The sequence below is a fragment of the Salmo salar genome, chromosome ssa11 (genome assembly GCF_905237065.1).
Source record: "Salmo salar chromosome ssa11, Ssal_v3.1, whole genome shotgun sequence".
Taxonomy (NCBI): domain Eukaryota; kingdom Metazoa; phylum Chordata; class Actinopteri; order Salmoniformes; family Salmonidae; genus Salmo; species Salmo salar.
The window spans coordinates 97715750-97735207 of NC_059452.1; the positions used below are offsets into that span (position 1 = coordinate 97715750).

At 41.0% G+C, this 19458-nt stretch overlaps 1 protein-coding gene across 2 annotated transcripts in view; it reads left to right on the top strand.

Moving 5' to 3' along the window:
• The window catches only part of LOC106563761 (collagen alpha-1(XXIII) chain), a 106828-nt gene that overhangs the window by 46943 nt on the left and 40427 nt on the right, over positions 1-19458 (top strand). For both annotated transcript variants that reach the window (XM_045690155.1, XM_045690154.1), the window contains exon 3: positions 16380-16424. In XM_045690155.1, the coding sequence (XP_045546111.1) occupies positions 16380-16424 (45 nt within the window). The remainder of the gene's footprint in view (positions 1-16379; positions 16425-19458) is intronic.

A 19458-nucleotide genomic window follows, 5' to 3' on the forward strand; every position in this document is an offset into this window, starting at 1 on the left:
GTTCTGGGTTCTATTACCATTCCAAGGCCATGTCCATCAAAACTGAACCTGTGATACCTTCCTTTCATCTGACCTATTGGCTAGGGAACCATTTGTAAGAAAAACTCAAATGATGCCTGTTCTCAGTTAGAAAAAAGGAAGTCCACTATATTCTTTATGCAACTTCACCCACTCCCAAACTCAAACCAGGGTGGGATAGAAATCCTCCGCTCAGCCCCTCTACTTTAGCTATTTCCTCCCAGTATCATCGGACCAATAGCAGACTGTTACGTGACCTGTATTCACACTGCCAGGGTAATCTCACCTGGGGTTTAGTTCATCCATCTCTAGTCTGAAGGATTACTGAGACCACTGTGGGGTTAACTTCTGTATATTATAACAACTACTGATAAGAAGAATGGACGTTGATGTACATTAAGACATTGTCTCTAGTATTCACTGATTGGGCCCCCGTCCTTCTCATATCAAACTGATGAGATCTCAGGCTTGTAGAGAATATGTTGAGATAACTTCTGAATCAGCTAGACACTCCTGAAGCAGAGAAGGCTGATCGGAGGAGCAATAGGAGATTCCAGCTCATTGTAATGGCTGGAATGGAATAAATGGAACTGTATCAAGACACTTTTTTAAACGATTTGACTTTCTACAGTATGAAGGCAAAAATAAAACATCTATACAGTTGAAGTGGGAAGTTTACATACACTTAGGTTGGAGTCATTAAAACTTGTTTTTCAACCGCTCCACAAATGTCTTGTTAACAAACTATAGTTTTGGCAAGTCAGTTAGGACATCTACTTCGTGCATGACACAAGTAATTTTTCCAACAATTGTTTACAGACAGACATGGGACCACGCAGCCGTCATTCCACTCAGGATGGAGATGTGTTCTGTCTCCTAGAGATGAACGTACTTTGGTGTGAAAAGTGCAAATCAATCCCAGAACAACAGCAAAGGACCTTGCGAAGATGCTGGAGGAAACAGGTACAAAAGTATCTATATCCACAGTAAAACGAGTCCTATATCGACATGACCTGAAAGGCCGCTCTTTAAGGAAGATCCCACTGCTCCAAAACAGCCATAAAAAAGTCAGACTACGGTTTTCAACTGCACATGGGGACAAAGATCGTACTTTTTGGAGAAATGTCCTCTGGTCTGATGAAACAAAAATAGAACTGTTTGGCCATAATGACCATCGTTATGTTTGGAGGAAAAAGGGGGAGGCCTACAAGCCAAAGAACACCATCCCAACCATGAAACACGGGGGTGGCAGCATCATGTTGTGGGGGTGCTTTGCTGCAGGAGGGACTGGTGCACTTTACAAAATAGATGGCATCATGAGGAAGGGAAATTATGTGGATATATTGAAGCCACATCTCTAGTCATCAGTCAGGAAGTTAAAGCTTGGTTGCAAATGGGTCTTCCAAATGGACAATGACCCCAAGCATACTTCCAAAGTTGTGGCAAAATGGCTTAAGGATAACAAAGTCAAGGTATTGGAGTGACCATCACAAAGCCCTGACCTCAATTCCATAGACAATTTGTGGGCAGAACTGAAAAAGTGTGTGCGAGCAAGCGTGTGCGAGTCCTACAAACCTGACTCAGTTACACCAGCTCTGTCAGGAGGAATGGGACAAAATTCACCCAATTTATTGTGGAAAGCTTGTGGAAGGCTACCCGAAACGTTTGACCCAAGTTAAACAATTTAAAGGAAATTCTACCAAATACTATTTGAGTGTATGTAAACTTCTCACCCACTGGGAATGTGATGAAAGAAATAAAAGCTGAAATAAATCATTGTCTCAACTAATTATTCTGACATTTCACATTGTTAAAATAAAGTGGTGATCCTAACTGACCTAAGACAGGGAATTATTAATAGGATTAAATGTCAGGAATTGTGAAAAACTGAGTTTAAATGTAGTTGGCTAAGGTGTATGTAAACTTCCGACTTCAACTGTATATACAAACAATCATAGCTCTGGATAGAAAACAGCTTGAGTAGCACAAAATTGAATATAATGTGGCAGATCATGTTTGGAGTGACACAATTTTATGTGTACAACATCTAAAGATCTAAATCGCTATACTGAGCGTGTCCGTTTCTAAAAGGACGTATTTGGTTGTTTTTGGAGCTTTTGTTCATTTTTACATTATTTGGCCGTCTTCTGTGGAGGTCTATTTCACCATAACTATGGTCCAGTTGTCTGCCCGTAATTGCATTGAGACACCATGCTTCTACATCTGCATTGCTTGCTGTTTGGGGTTTTAGGCTGGGTTTCTGTATAGCACTTTGTGACATTAGCTGATGTAAAATAAATTTATTTGATTTATTGATTGATTAATTGACATGTGTAAGGGATGAAGACAGATGAAGTAAGAGTTCACGTGCCTGTCTGAGTGGAGGGTACACTTTAGCTCACCCATTTGGCAATTCAAAGAAAAACAACAACAAACTGGGAAATTGATTGCACTAACCCCAGTAACTGGAAATGCTGTTTATTATTGTATTTGCTGTGCTGTTCCACATGAAACAGACCGAGATGTAGTCCAGGTTTCTCTACAGAGCCCGCCTGGTGCACAGAGTGGTCTCTCCACGGAACGCCTTTTAAACTATTGGGCTTTGGGATGCCATGCCCCTTTACACATGATCCCACCACTGGAATTAGAGCACTTCTACCCATCATGCCTTGGAAGAGATATTTGTGTTTATCTCTATATCATTTTCTAATTCTCATCCAATGTGTCCTTAATACCAGCAAATGGAACACTAGTCACTTGAATAATGCTTACATACTGCTTTACTCATTTGATATGTATATACTGTATTCTATTCTACTGTATTTTAGTCAATGCCACTCCGACATTGTTCGTCCTAATATTTATATATTTCTTAATTCCATTCTTTTACTTTTAGATATCGTTGTGAATTGTTAGATACTACTGCATTGTTGGAGCTAGGAACACAAGCATTTCGCTACACCCGCACTAACATCTGCTAAATATGTATGTGATTTGATTTTTTAGTAGGTCTCTGTGCCCTAGCACAGCAGAAGTCCCAATTCCAGTTTGTGCAGTCTTGAGGACTTGTGCAAAGTCCTCCAAATGTCAATGTTGATTATAATGTTGTATGTTTCATTGTAAATCATCATTAAGACTCTTTCTCTATCCCTCTCTCTGTCTCTATGTCCACTTGATTGACGCGTCCTGATGCGTGAGTTCTGAATCTTCAATATGGAAACAGTAGACACTGAGAAATGATAGTCTCTCGTGAATATAAACTATGTTGTAAAGAAAGGTAAACATACCTCTGAAGCCTCATTGCTGTGGCATTTGAGTTGGTTCGGAGTCAAACACACAAATATGTCAGTAGAAAGGATGAAACTGTCATCATCCATGGCTTCAATTATGGCTCAGGCTTTGTGTTTGATTCTGATGACTGGTTTTATTTAACAGACACACACATCCTCATGTTTAGTTTGATGGAAAGTTCTATATGCAGTGGTGAATGATGAAGTCTGTCATCTCTCACTGGGGGGGACAGTTGTTGGCTCTGGATACTGTTGTCTCTAAGTCTGTACACCATCACCATCCAAATGTGATCTGCTAATATATTACTGTAGCTTCTTGTGGTCTTTTTAGTGTGTTAGGCATCATTTCAATATAAAATCCCAGATGAGGACTTGTTGAATAATAATTACTGTATAAATGAACATGCACAATGTATTCATGCATCTCAACGTGTGTCAAATATGTCAGTTTAAAACATTGCTTTTGTTTGTAACCAGTTGCACAAACATTTTTAAGTAAGATGCCCTAATGATAATTTATAGTTGAATGAACATGAGACAAGTTGAGACAAGTTTTTCTTTTAGTTTCAGGTAATATTTTGACTGAAAAGTAAATAAAAAATAAATAAAAAAGGTTGTGGAATCAGTTACTTAATAATAATTAGTTGAAACAACTACATTTGTGGGTATTGTTCTTGTTGTCTGTGCCCAGTACTACACTTGTTTACGGCTTAGTTGTTTTCTGAGCGTGCCCGTTTCCAGTCTGAATAATAGTCTCTTCTCTGTTGTCTGTGCTTGCCAAGTAGAAAGCCCCTGCTGTGTTCATGTCTACTTTGTCATTTGTTTTCACTTTCTATCTGACAATGCCAAAGAATACACTCTAGCCATCGCTTAGGTAGTCATGGAGCCAACGAGCTGAGTGAATATATTAGACCACCCTTGTAGGTGGGTAGGAGGGCTTTAAACCTTCAACTCCACCACTTTTCTACCTCATTTTCATAATCTCCAGCAAAATACCAGTGTCAACATATGTGTAAAAAATATATAAAGTAAACAAGTTCTACCCAATGACATCATCGAAAGTTAAAGCATTTTAAAACCATGAGGTTCGCAGTGGCGTGGGGAGCAAGAAAATACCCTCCCTTGGGCTACAAACTTGTTGCAGGTTTTAAAAATCACCTTTTTTTAAATCCTGAGAAGCATTGTGACTAATCCTATTCACAGAGAAGCATTTTTTAGGACCTTTCTTCTTATCTTTTTATCCACAGATCATAGAAATGCGCTATTTTTACATACACTGGGTGTACAAAACATTAGGAACACTTAGCTAATATTGATTTGCACCACCTTTTGCCCTCAGAACCGCCTCAATTTGTCGGGGAATGGACTCTACAAGGTGTCAAAAGCGTTCCACAGGCCCATGACCATGTTGGCTCATGTTGAATCATGTTGACTCCAATGCTTTCCATAGTTGTGTCAAGTTGGCTTGATGTCCTTTGGGTGGTGGACCATTCTTGATACACACGGGAAACTGTTGAGCGTGAAAAACCCAGTAGCGTTGCAGTTCTTGACACTCAAACCAGTGCTCCTGGCACCTACTACCATACCCTGTTCAAAGGTACTTAAATATTTTGTCTTGACCCTCTGATTGTCTCAAAGCTTAAAAATCCTTCTTTAACCTGTCTCCTTCCCTTCATCTACACTGATTGAATTGGATTTAACAAGTGATGTCAATAAGTGATCATAGCTTTCACCTTGGTTCACCTGGTAAGTCTATATATTGGAAAGAGCAGGTGTTCCTAATGTTTTGTACACTCAGTGTATGTAGAAACTAGTTCGGTGCTGTAGATGATGAATAACTGCTTGAAAAGTGCCAGAATTGCCCTTTAAACCTTAAAGTTGTTGATGAGGGGTGAAAAAACACAGTCCTTTTTCATTAGTGTGAGAAGTAGTGTGGACTTACATTGGGGCTCAAAAGGCTTACGGGCCTGTGAAACTAACAGGAAAATGTTACTGATTAAAAAGCCACAGATCAAATATGAAAGGAAATCTATTCGGGCATTATAACTTTTCCCCCTAATTCAATCCACATTTTAGAGGGGAGGTTGAGGAGGGTGAGGAGGGTGTGGGGGAGGTTGAGAGGGAGGTTTGAGGGGAGGGTGAGGAGGGTGAGGAGGGTGTGGGGGAGGTTGAGAGGGAGGGTTGAGGGGAGGTTGAGGAGGGTGTGGGGGAGGTTGAGAGGGAGGGTTGAGGGGAGGTTGAGGAGGGTGAGGAGGGTGTGGGGGAGGTTGAGAGGGAGGTTTGAGAGGAGGTTGAGGAGGGTGAGGAGGGTGTCGGGGAGGTTGACAGGGAGGGTTGAGGGACAGGTGAGGAGGGTGTGGGGGAGGTTGAGAGGGAGGGTTGAGGGGAGGTTGAGGAGGGTGTGAGGGAGGCTGAGAGGTAGGGTGAGGGTAGGTTGAGTGGATGTTGAGGGTAGGTTGAGTGGAGGTTGAGGCGGTTGAGTGGAGGTTGAGGGTAGGTTGAGTGGATGTTGAGGGTAGGTTGAGTGGATGTTGAGGGTAGGTTGAGTGAATGTTGAGGGTAGGTTGAGTGGATGTTGAGGGTAGGTTGAGTGGAGGTTGAGGGTAGGCTGAGTGGATGTTGAGGGTAGGTCGAGTGAATGTTGAGGGTAGGTTGAGTGGATGTTGAGGGTAGGTTGAGTGGAGGTTGAGGGTAGGTTGAGTGGATGTTGAGGGTAGGTCGAGTGGATGTTGTGGGTAGGTTGAATGGATGTTGAGGGTAGGTTGAGTGGATGTTGAGGGTAGGTTGAGTGGAGGTTGAGGGTAGGTTGAGTGGATGTTGAGGGTAGGTCGAGTGGATGTTGTGGGTAGGTTGAGTGGAGGTTGAGGCGGTTGAATAGATTGATGGGTCATTTTGAGGGGGAGGTTAGGAGGTTAGGAGGTTGAGGAGGGTTTGGATGGTGTAGGGGGTGGGAGGGTTGAGAGGGAGTTTGGGAGAGAAGGTTGAGGGGAGGTTGAGGAGAGTGTGGGGGTCATTTGTCGTATAGTGCAGAGCAGGTTTTAAAGCCCAAATTACTGTCTGTTTAGCCAAGTTCTGAAACCCATTAGGTGATGGCCACGTCAATGTTAGTTCCTGTATCAGATAGAAGCCGTTTATAAAATGCTTACGTCAGATGTTCTTGTCCTGTTGTCCAGTAATCTGGGTAAAACAAATCCATACACGCCCACACACAAACCCCCACCCCACCCCTCCCCACAAACCCACATGGAAAGGGGGTTTCATGATCAAGGCTTATTGGCACACTCCAATTTTGACTTGTGGATTATTAAGGATAGTACTTTATAGTTCTAATGTCTTAGCAGTTCACGCAAAGTATAATGTTGAAAATTGATGTGTATTGATATATCCATGCTTTATTAAATAATTGTACATCATTCAAATGGAAACCATGGGAAATCAAAGACGTATGTAGTCTCTGGTTTGACATATTGATGATATGGCCAGCCCTTCGTTGTAGCAGGATGGGCTTGGCGCAAATCATTCAATAAGACAATATTAAACGTTGTTTGAGATTTTCTCTGTGGCAAACACAATACATGGCATTGCCTTTATTACAATATCATTAACTAGGAGAGAGAGAGAGAGAGAGAGAGAGAGAGAGAGAGAGAGAGAGAGAGAGAGAGAGAGAGAGAGAGAGAGAGAGAGAGAGAGAGAGAGAGAGAGAGAGAGAGAGAGAGAGAGAGAGAACAGACACAACACGGACTTACAGACCACATCTCCTGTCCTTTATTTGACAGCATGTTACCTTGACTTTTTCACTATTTTGTTACATTATCTACACACAATACCCCATAATGACAAAGTGAAAACACATTTTTAGACATTTTAGCAAATGTATAAAAAATATAAAACAGAAATACCTTATATACATAAGTATTCAGACCCTTTTCTATGAGACTCTAAATTGAGCTCAGGTGCATCCTGTTTCCGTTGATCATCCTTGAGATGTTTCTACAACTTGATTGGAGTCCACCTGTGGTAAATTCAATTTAATGGACATGATTTGGAAAGGCACACACCTGTCTATATAAAGTACCACAGTTGACAGTGCATGTCAGAGCAAAAATCAAGCCATGAGGTCGAAGGAATTGTCTGTAGAGTGCCGAGACAGGATTGTACGGAGGCACAGATCTGGGGAAGGGAACCCAAACATTTCTGCAGCATTGAAGGTCCCCAAAAACACAGTGACCTCCATCATTCTTAAATGGAAGAAGTTTGGAACCACCAAGATTCTTTCTACAGCTGGCCACATGGCCAAACTGAGCAATCGGGGGAGAAGTACCTTGGTCAGGGAAGTGACCAAGAACCCAATGGTCACTCTGACAGAGCTCTAGAGTTCCTCGGTGGAGATGGGAGAATCTTCCAGAAGGACTACCATCTCTGCAGCACTCCACCAATCAGGCCTTTATGGTAGAGTGGCCAGACGGAAGTCAAGCCTTAGTAAAAGGCACATGACATTCCGCTTGGAGTTTTCCAAAAGGCACCTAAAGACTCTCAGACCATGAGAAACAAGATTCTCTGGTCTGATGAAACCAAGATTGAAGTCTTTGTCTTGAATGCCAAGTGTCACGTCTGGAGGAAACCTGGCACCATCCCTACGGTGAAGCATGGTTGTGGCAGAATCATGCTGTGGGGATGTTTTTCAGCGGCAGGGACTGGGAGACTAGTCAGGATCGAGGCAAAGACGAACGGAGCCAAGTACAGAAAGGTCCTTGATGAAAACCTGCTCCAGAGCTCTCAGGACCTCAGACTGGGGTGAAAGTTCACCTTCCAACAGGACAACGACCCTAAGCACACAACCAGGACAATGCAGCAGTGACTTCAGGACAAGTCTCTGAATGTCCTTGAGTGGCCCAGCCAGAGTCTGGACTTAAACCTGATCGAACATCTCTGGAGAGACCTGAAAATATCTGTGCAGCAACTCTACCCATCCAACCTGACAGAACTTGAGAGGATCTGCAGAGAAGAATGGGAGAAACTTCCCAAATACAAGTGTGCCAAGTTTGTAGCGTAATACCCAAGAAGACTCGAGGCTGTTATCACTGCCAAAGGTGCTTCAACAAAGCACTGAGTAAAGGGTCTGAATACTTATGTAAATGTAATATTTCCGTTTTTTATATTTAATATATTAGCAAAGATTTCAAAAAACCTGTTTTTGCTTTATCATTATAGGGGTATTGTGTGTAGATTGATGAGGGAAAAAAATGATTTAATACATTTTAGAATGAGGCTGTAACGTAACAAAATGTGGAGAAGTAAAGGGGCTGAATACTTTCCGAAGGCACTATGCAATTGTTTGGAATCCATAAATATGTGCTGTATATCATATTTCATGAATAAAGTCTAACCCCAGTCTTTTCACTGTGAATTATTTGATATTGTACCTCTCATCAGTGTTAAGCAGTACTTGGTTAGGGATAGGCTGTTGTTCAAGGGATAGGCTGTTGTTCAAGGAATAGGCTGTTGTTCAAGGGATAAGTTTGCTAATATGGGTGATTGTTAAAATGGGACAATTGATGGCTACAACAATCAAAGTAGTAGTACTAGTTTAAAGGATAATACAAAAACTATGGTGCACATTAATGTTATAAACTGTAGTGCGCATTCATGTTATAAACTGTGGTGCACATTCATGTTATAAACTGTGGTGCACATTCATGTTATAAACTGTAGTGCGCATTCATGTTATAAACTGTGATGCACATTAATGTTATAAACTGTGGTGCACATTAATGTTATAAACTGTGGTGCACATTTGTCACGGTTGTCGTCTGGAATGGAGGACCAAAACGCAGCAGGAATGTGGATGCTCATCTTGTATATTTATTTAAATAACAAGAACACCAAAAACAACAAAACAAAACGAAACAAACTCACGAACAACAAAACAGTCTTGTCAGGCACACTCAGCAAAACAAGAAACAATCTCCCACAAACACTAAACCAAACACATACCCATATATAGGACTCTCAATCAGAGGCAACGAGAAAGCACCTGCCTCCAATTGAGAGTCCAACCCCCCATTAACCTAAACATAGAAATACAACCAACTAGACTAAACATAGAAATACATAAACAATAAAACAGTGCCCAAAAACCCCGGAATACATAAATCAAATACCCTTCTCCAAAAACACCACCCCGAACCACATAAAACAAATACCCTCTGCCACGTCCTGACCAAACTACAATAACAAATAACCCTTATACTGGTCAGGACGTGACATAATGTATTCCGTATTCTGTGGTGCACATTAATGTTATAAACGGTGGTGCATATTAATGTTATAAACTGTAGTGCACATTCATGTTATAAACTGTAGTGCACATTCATGTTATAAACTGTAGTGCACATTAATGTTATAAACTGTAGTGCACATTCATGTTATAAACTGTCGTGCACATTAATGTTATAAACGGTGGTGCATATTAATGTTATAAACTGTAGTGCACATTCATGTTATAAACTGTAGTGCACATTCATGTTATAAACTGTAGTGCACATTAATGTTATAAACGGTGGTGCATATTAATGTTATAAACTGTAGTGCACATTCATGTTATAAACTGTGGTGCACATTAATGTTATAAACGGTGGTGCATATTAATGTTATAAACTGTAGTGCGCATTCATGTTATAAACTGTGGTGCATATTAATGTTATAAACTGTGGTGCACATTAATGTTATAAACTGTGGTGCACATTCATGTTATAAACTGTGGTGCATATTAATGTTATAAACTGTGGTGCATATTAATGTTATAAACTGTGGTGCACATTAATGTTATAAACTGTGGTGCATATTAATGTTATAAACTGTAGTGCACATTCATGTTATAAACTGTGGTGCATATTAATGTTATAAACTTAGCGTTCTATTTATTGTTATTATTATTGTCGTCGCGATGATGGGCTTTGTGTCCATATCGCTCACGTCTAATTACGGCTCATCCTCGTTAGGCCTATGTCACTAGATTAATCGCATTTGTTCTAGGATCTGTTCATTCCACCAAAATATGCTACCTGGAGAGTTCTGCTTTGAAGTGCCGTGTGCTATTAGTCCTGCTACTGGTAGAGCTGCCTGTTGTCTAGACTTCAACTTCCATCACATCGTAGAAGAAAAGTGTTGTAGCTTAATGCAGAGGATGTGCATAGAATACTTAGGTGAATATTGACCAAACTTACAACACTGCTGTCTTCGTATGACCCGTTTCTGAGCTTTAGGGCTGCCAGTCAATCAAAATGTATTTCCCCACAAAAGGGCTTTATTACTGACAGAAATACTCCACAGTTTCATCAGCTGTCCGGGTGGCTGGTCTCAGACGATCGCACAGGAGGTGGCTTATGGTAGAGAAATTAACATTCAATTATCTGGCAACCACTCTGGTGGACATTCCTGCAGTCAGCATGCCAATTGTACACTCCCTCAAAAATGTAGACATAAGTGGCATTGTGTTGTGTGACAAAACTGCACATTTTAGTGGCCTTTTATTTTCCCCTGCACAAGGTGCACCTGTGTAATGATCATTCTGTTTCTTGATATGCCACACCTGTCAGGTGGATGAATTATCTTGGCAAAGGAGAAATGCTCACTAAAATTGATATAAACAAACGTGTGTACAAAATATGAGAGAAAGAAGCTTTTTGTGCGTATGGAACTTTTCTGGGATCTTTTATTTCAGCTCATGAAACGTGGGACCAACACTTTACATGTTGTGTTTATATTTCTGTTCAGTATAAATAGTGAGCCAACTTGTTTTCAGCACACATTTTCTCATGGCTCTCTCTTGTATCTCTGCAGCAGACATATAGTGAGCAATATGTTTGGAACATCAAATCGCAATGCAATCGCAGTATTGAATATAGAATTGTCAGAATCTCAATACATAAGTATCATGATAATATCGTATTGTGAGGTGCCTGGCAATTCCCAGTCATAATGAGCAAGACAACATGGTCTGTTGAGATATGAAGTCTATTTTGAAGCAGCAGTTGGATGTGTCTCTAGCGTTTCTCTTGTTCTAATGGAGAATATAATGACAAGGTGATATTTCTCTTCCATGAATGGTGTTTTAGTATGCCTTGTCTAACGAAGCCAGCACTCGACTGCTGCCACTCTAACACGTGGGCCAGTCGCAGTACATTTAAATCAAACTTTCCTGTCTGTCATCTTCAAACCTTCTTACAACAGTTTCCTGTCTGTCATCTTCAAACCTTCTTACAACAGTTTCCTGTCTGTCATCTTCAAACCTTCTTACAACAATTTCCTGTCTGTCATCTTCAAACCTTCTTACAACAATTTCCTGTCTGTCATCTTCAAACCTTCTTACAACAGTTTCCTGTCTGTCATCTTCAAACCTTCTTACAACAGTTTCCTGTCTGTCATCTTCAAACCTTCTTACAACAGTTTCCTGTCTGTCACCTTCAAACCTTCTTACAACAGTTTCCTGTCTGTCATCTTCAAACCTTCTTACAACAGTTTCCTGTCTGTCATCTTCAAACCTTCTTACAACAATTTATTTTCTGTCATCTTCAACCTTCTTACAACAGTTTCCTGTCTGTCATCTTCAAACCTTCTTACAACAATTTCCTGTCTGTCATCTTCAAACCTTCTTACAACAGTTTCCTGTCTGTCACCTTCAAACCTTCTTACAACAGTTTCCTGTCTGTCATCTTCAAACCTTCTTACAACAGTTTCCTGTCTGTCACCTTCAAACCTTCTTACAACAATTTATTTTCTGTCATCTTCAACCTTCTTACAACAGTTTCCTGTCTGTCATCTTCAAACCTTCTTACAACAGTTTCCTGTCTGTCATCTTCAAACTTGGATTATCGTTGTGTTTTTTTTAATGTGCAGTTCCTATTGACACTACTAGTACCAGGGAAACATGGCTGGAAACGTGTGCTCCCTCGTTGTCTCTACAGACCCAAGAGAATATCAAAGATAAAAAATATTCCTTAATATATAACTTACAATAACTCTAGTATTCTCCCTAGATAATATTGCACTATTACTCAGTTTGTGTATCAGACATGCTCCTTAAATAAGTAAGTCTCAAAGTAGTTTAAATGTTTTGTATCAGACAAGTTCCTAATATTTTAACTCTAGGGCTATTTAGCGATCTAAAATTAAGCTTCAAAAGATAATATTTAGTTTGAATGTTCTGCCAGGTTGATTGATCTGCAAAAGTTAATAAGCGTGTATTTTTAATCTAAGAGGGCTACTGGATTTAGATAGTTCCATAAAACACACACAATCTTCACCCCGAAAAAAAAAGCTCCTTCCTGTGTTGGTCATTTCTGCTTTAAGTTTTCTTTGGCTCCATCCTGCCGCGACACTGTGGTATCTTAAGATGTGGATAAGCACCACTAATCTACGTCTGGTCTGAATTGGATCCCAAGTGGGTGGGTGGAGGGGAGTCGACCCCAGTTATGGCTCTTTCCTCCTCCTTTTCACACCCTCAGCACACTATAGGTTCTTTTGTGGTGTTACAAATTAAACAAGCTAACACGTACCACCTGCTAAATTACTGTCCATGGAATTCATTATGAATTCCCTCTATTCATGTGCATATTCCAGCACCTCTAAGGCTCTTAATCCAACACTGGTGGAGGTGTGGGTTTTTGGAACACCTATATGGTACCTTGAAGATCCCTATTAACATAGTGTCTGGGTGCCAGGTGATAAATACATATTGAAGGTCCCTATTAACATAGTGTCTGGGTGCCAGGTGATAAATACATATTGAAGGTCCCTATTAACATAGTGTCTGGGTGCCAGGTGATAAATACATATTGAAGGTCCCTATTATCATAGTGTCTAGGTGCCAGGTGAAAATACATATTGAAGATCCCTATTAACATAGTGTCTGGGTGCCAGGTGTAAATACATATTGAAGATCCCTATTAACATAGTGTCTGGGTGCCAGGTGATAAATACATATTGAAGCTCCCTATTAACATAGTGTCTGGGTGCCAGGTGATAATACATATTGAAGATCCCTATTAACATAGTGTCTGGGTGCCAGGTGATAAATACATATTGAAGGTCCCTATTAACATAGTGTCTGGGTGCCAGGTGATAAATACATATTGAAGGTCCCTATTAACATAGTGTCTGGGTGCCAGGTGATAAATACATATTGAAGGTCCCTATTAACATAGTGTCTGGGTGCCAGGTGATAAATACATATTGAAGGTCCCTATTAACATAGTGTCTGGGTGCCAGGTGATAAATACATATTGAAGATCCCTATTAACATAGTGTCTGGGTGCCAGGTGATAAATACATATTGAAGGTCCCTATTAACATAGTGTCTGGGAGCCAGGTTATAAATACATATTGAAGGTCCCTATTAACATAGTGTCTGGGTGCCAGGTGATAAATACATATTGAAGGTCCCTATTAACATAGTGTCTGGGTGCCAGGTGATAAATACATATTGAAGATCCCTATTAACATAGTCTCTGCGTGCCAGGTGATAAATACATATTGAAGATCCCTATTAACATAGTGTCTGGGTGCCAGGGGATAAATACATATTGAAGGTCCCTATTAACATAGTGTCTGGGTGCCAGGTGATAAATACATATTGAAGATCCCTATTAACATAGTGTCTGGGTGCCAGGTGATAAAAACATATTGAAGGTCCCTATTAAAATTGTGTCTGGGTGCCAGGTGATAAAAACATTTTGAAGGTCCCTATTAAAATTGTGTCTGGGTGCTAGGTGATGAATATGTATTGGGCCAGATGGTTGTTTCCTCCTTCTCTCCCTCTCTCTACTGGATCTCTTCCATCCATAGTAGAGATCATCACAGAGTCAGCTACCCAAAATAACTTTTAGTTCACTATAGTAACTCTGATTATAGCCATACCGGTCTCGTTTTCGTACTGTACATTTAGAGAAAAGTACAGGTATGTCCTCTGTGGCTGAGTTGTGGACCTCTGTAGCTCAGTTGGCAGAGCATGGTGCTTGCAACGCCAGGATAGAGGGTGTTCAATTCCCTGGACCAGCCGTACATGAAATGCATGACTGCAAGTCGCTTTGGATAAAAACGTCTGCTAAAAATCTTCAGGACAATGGATTGAGTTAAATCACATTTGTTCTTCTGTGAGCTCATTTCACTGGGACACAGTCAGTTGGCCTTAAAATTATTATTCCAATATCTTGCTGCATGTTTTATTTTGATTAGTTCTGAAGAAGGGCAACATCACGCACACAAAGTTTAGTGTACAAGTCACATATTCCTCCTTTATTAGGATTTACATGGAATTTAGTGTTGTGATTTTTCTGTAGACAGTCAGAAGGTGGCGTAAGGGGTTTATTCATCATAGATGTGTACGTATAACTCCAGTTTTAAAAGACGTACTGTATACCGTACACTAACAATAGAGTGCTGGAAGGAACACTGTTCCTTTTTCTCCTGGAACACTGATTATTTGGCCTGTTCGTAATAGGCATGTAAATTGCACATGTTGGATCTGTTGGATAAAACACAGAGGACTTTCACGTTAACATTTAAATGGTAATTCAATCTCTTTTGTTCAGTTTTGCGTAGTGGTGTGTTGTGTCCAAGGAACTGTCCCATTGGTAAACGTTATACAGAGCTGACGTCATCTGAACACGTAGCTACCCTCCCCCTGCATGTGAGCTAAAGCAATTAGCCTTTGGAACAAGTACTGTGGTAAAATAATATGGTGTTACAGTATTTTCTTATTAAAACCATAAACCGTTCTTGAGATCTGATACCTTGCATGTGTTTGACTATGACTTGGGCTACTGCGTCAGGGTGAAAGCATGTTGAATATGTTATCTGTGCTGTGGAGGATGTGGGCCAGTTGGTCTTGTTTGACCTCAGTGGACTTGTGTAATCAAATCAAATCAAATCACATTTGCTTGGTCACATGCACCGAATACAACCGGTTTAGACCTTACTGTGAAATGCTTACTTACAAACCCTTAATCAACAATGCAGCTGTAGCCCCTGATCCATGTGGGGGTTATCGATATGAGGCATCCAGCTACGTAAGGCCTGGCTTCAGACTGGAGGGATAAGTCCACACAGCCACAAGCAAATGAAAAACAGAGGGAGAGTTGTACAGCACGTTGAAACTCTACTCTCATCACGCTCATATTGTGATTCACAATTTCCCTCTCTGAGCCATATCACATCTGAATAGGTTGATAAAATGCATGCAATAGGTTGATTTAAAAAAACAGGCAATTCCAAAGCTTTGATGGTATCTCAAATCCTACTCATCATCCATGGACGCCTGACTTTGATGTGGCTAAACTGAAACACTGGTGGAAGAGCCTTCCCTTCATCATGTCTGGTCAGGTCACCACTCACCAGTGTGTTTGCAGATAGGACTCTAAACATTATCTTTATGAGAGGCTGCACTGTGCCTGGACTCTAATTAGAGCAGGTTGCTCAGCGCTGACAGACATAATAATTTGTTTGGCTTGTGTGTGATGTCACTGTTGGCTGGGGCCTTCCTGCAGATGCAGCCAGGGGAAAGCTGAGGGGACGTGGGTCTGTGTGTTCCGATCGCTGCTGTCAGGAATAGCCCTTTTCCCAGCCGGGCCTCTTATCTTCAGGGTGGACACACCAAGGGAAGCTTCCACACTGATCACTGAGCCTGTCTTCAGGAATGGGAAACAGAAAGGCAATTTTTCTCACGTTGTCTATCAGGTTCCTATATTATATCACCCATCAGTCAGTTAGTGATCTGTTAACCCATTGTCATAACATCAGTTTTGGCAGGTCATGTGTACTATCTCCTCCTGTCTCTACACACAATTGATACTCTGTAATGGAAGAATCTTATCGGACTTGTACAAACACGGTCCAGACTAGTTCAGATATCTGAGAAGTAAACAGATCATTCCTCATTGGTAGCTGTGCAAGTTGCACACTATGACATATAGGTTGTTGTTTTTCATTAAGCTATAACCCCTACTTTGGTGACAACAAAAGACAGGCGATGAATAACCTCCATTTATCTCTCTCTCTCTGTCATCCTTCTAGGGCCTCCAGGAAAACGGGGAAGGATGGGAAGACGAGGCGACTCTGGTAACTAGTCTCTCTTAGTTCCTATGTTCCCTCAGTGTGTTCAGTGCTTATCGTCCTGAGCAGTGTGTTAATGTGTATGTTTATGTGAGCCAAAGGGTAGAGTGTATCAAAGTGACCAACAGATCTGAGTGAATTGTACAGTACCTCCCTACAGTCCCTGGTTGCAGACAGCCGGGGGAGATTTGACAGTGTGCAGCTGCTGCAGGCTTCTTAATGACTTTTCACCCTGCCAGTGTTGACTGCCTGGTGGCATCACTTTTCTCTCTTTCATCTGAAGGAATCCATCCATTCTCAGGAATAATTATACACAGACTTCTGTATTCTTCAAATCCTTTCAGCGATGCCTACGGACAGCGGACTGCAAAGAGCTGTTGTGGAAGTACACCATTAAAAAGGGGGATGTCCACTGCTATAATTGGGTTCTTTCTTATCGCATTCTTAGTGTGCAGTTCAATTTGCTTGGAATGTTCTTTGACATTTGTGATATCAGGAATTTTGGCAATTCTGACCTGTTCTTTTTCTCTCTGTGGATATCAAACATGGTGGCCCTATGCAAGCCCTATCACAGCATCCTTAGCCAGAGTTCACTGGTCATTCATGATATGATAATTGAAACACCTTATTTGAAAATGCAGAAGAAAAAATCCCCAAATAATCAAGAACACCTTGCTAGTGTTACAAAATGTCCTTCATGACTTAGCAAGGTTTTAGTGCAGATGTCTGAACTTTCCCCCTAGGAGTGTACTCCTCCCCTATTATAAAGATGAGTGTGACCTTGAGAGAAGAAACTAAACTACACTACATCAGATACATACAGAGATCCTTAATCTGGACAGTAGTCTGAACTCCCCTTGTGCAGACCAGAAACTGATCTCATCCATAATGTATAGTGGTGGGTGGCGTTGGAGGTAAATAACAAGGGTAAATCACAATCTCATCTCATCACTACATTCTCACGTCATGGCTGGCCCAAGGGGTCTGCATATATCTGAAATATGTGGCTTCTACCTGCCAGTTCGGCCCTTGGCAGTGCAGAACACACATGCAACTTAGCAAGGGGATGGAGAGAATAGTTGCCTCTTTTTTTCTGTGCAGGGAGTTGAGTAGGGTTACTCCACTGGCTCCAAGCCCCCAGCCCAGCGACATACGTCTCCATAAAAAGCAGCCTTCTGGCTCCTGTCTGCTGAGCTGACTCCACTCCACTCCTGACTCATAAAGGTTCTTCCTGGACCAGCATAGTTCATCAGTGGCACATTCCATTAGCGATACCAAATGTCTTATGAGCATCATTACTCGTCTGTGGCGACCTAAATGCCAGAACTGGACAAGAACCTGACACTCTCAGCACACAGGGGGACAAACACTTACCTGGAGGTGACAGCATTCCCTCCCAAATATGCCCCCCAAGACACAACTATGACAAAACAACCAACAAAAACAGGTCACAACTCCTGCAGCTCTGTCGCACGCTGGGTCTGTACATAGTCAATGGTAGTCTTCGAGAAGACTTCTACGGTAGGTACACCTATAGCTCATCTCTTGGCAGTAGTACTCTAGATTACTTTATCACTGACCTCAACCCAGAGTCTCTCAGAGCGTTCACAGTCATCCCACTGACACCCCTTTCAGATCACTGCAAAATCACAGTCTACTTGAACAGAGCAATACTCAATCATGAGGCTTCAAAGCCAAGGGATCTGAACAATATTAAGAATCGTTATAGCTGGAAGGAAAGTGGTGTAGAAACCTACCAAAAAACTATTAGGCAACAACAAACTTCCTGGACAAAACATTTCACTGTAATAGTGAAGGTGTAAACTTGACAGTAGAAAGCCTTAACAGTATATTTTACCTTTCAGCTTCCCTATCAAATCTAAAAATGTCAAGCAGACAACCTAAGAAAATGGAAAACAATGACAAGTGGTTTGATGAAGAATGCAAAAACCTAAGAAAGAAATTGAGAAACCTATCCATCCAACCAAAAACATAGAATCATTAACAGCAGACTCGTACATTTCCTCAGTGAAAACAATGTACTGAGCAAATGGCAAATTTGCTTTTTACCAAATTACCGTACGACAGACCACGTATTCACCCTGCTCACCCTAATTGACAAAGAAATAAACCAAAAGAAAGGCAAAGCCTTCTCATGCTTTGTTGATTTCAAAAAAGCTTTTGACTCAATTTGAGGGTCTGCTATACAAATTGATGGAAAGCGGTGTTGGGGGAAAAACATACAACATTATGAAATCCATGTACACAAACAACAAGTGTGCAGTTAACATTGGCAAAAAACACACACATTTCTTTCCACAGGGCCGTGGGGTGCGACAGGGATGCAGCTAAAGCCCCACCCTCTTCAACATAAATATCAACGAATTGTCGAGTGCACTAGAAAAGTCTGCAGCACCCGGCCTCCCCTTACTAGAATCTGAAGTAAAATGTCTACTGTCTGCTTTTAATCTGATGCATCTATCCCCAACCAAGGAGGGCCTATAGCAGCACCTAGATCTTCTGCACAGATTATGTCAGACCTGGGCCCTGACAGTAAATCTTTTTAAGACAAAAATAATTGTGTTACAAAAAAGGTCCAGTTGCCAGGACCACAAATACAAATTCCATATACCACTTTTGTTAATTATCTATTTCACTTGCTTTGGCACTGTAAACATGTTTCCCATGCCAATAAAGCCCTTTGAATTGAATTGAATTGAGAGACAAAGAGACAGAGCGAGAGAGAATTTCTTATACTGACCTGAACATACCTATGCCTATAAATGTTTCTAATGGACAGGATCAAGCAGGACCATGTTGTACTCATGGGAAACTACTCAGCTGTAACTAAAGCACTAATGTCCTATTCAGTACAAACCATAAGATTAACCCTGGCCTATACGGATAGGGATACATTGATATGTTTATTACAAATGAAATATGACAAGTTTATGCATAAACATGATAGCAATTGAAAGGAAACAGTTTTGAGATTATGGAAAAGTTATTAGACCAAAGTTAACCTGGCAGTTAACCTTGA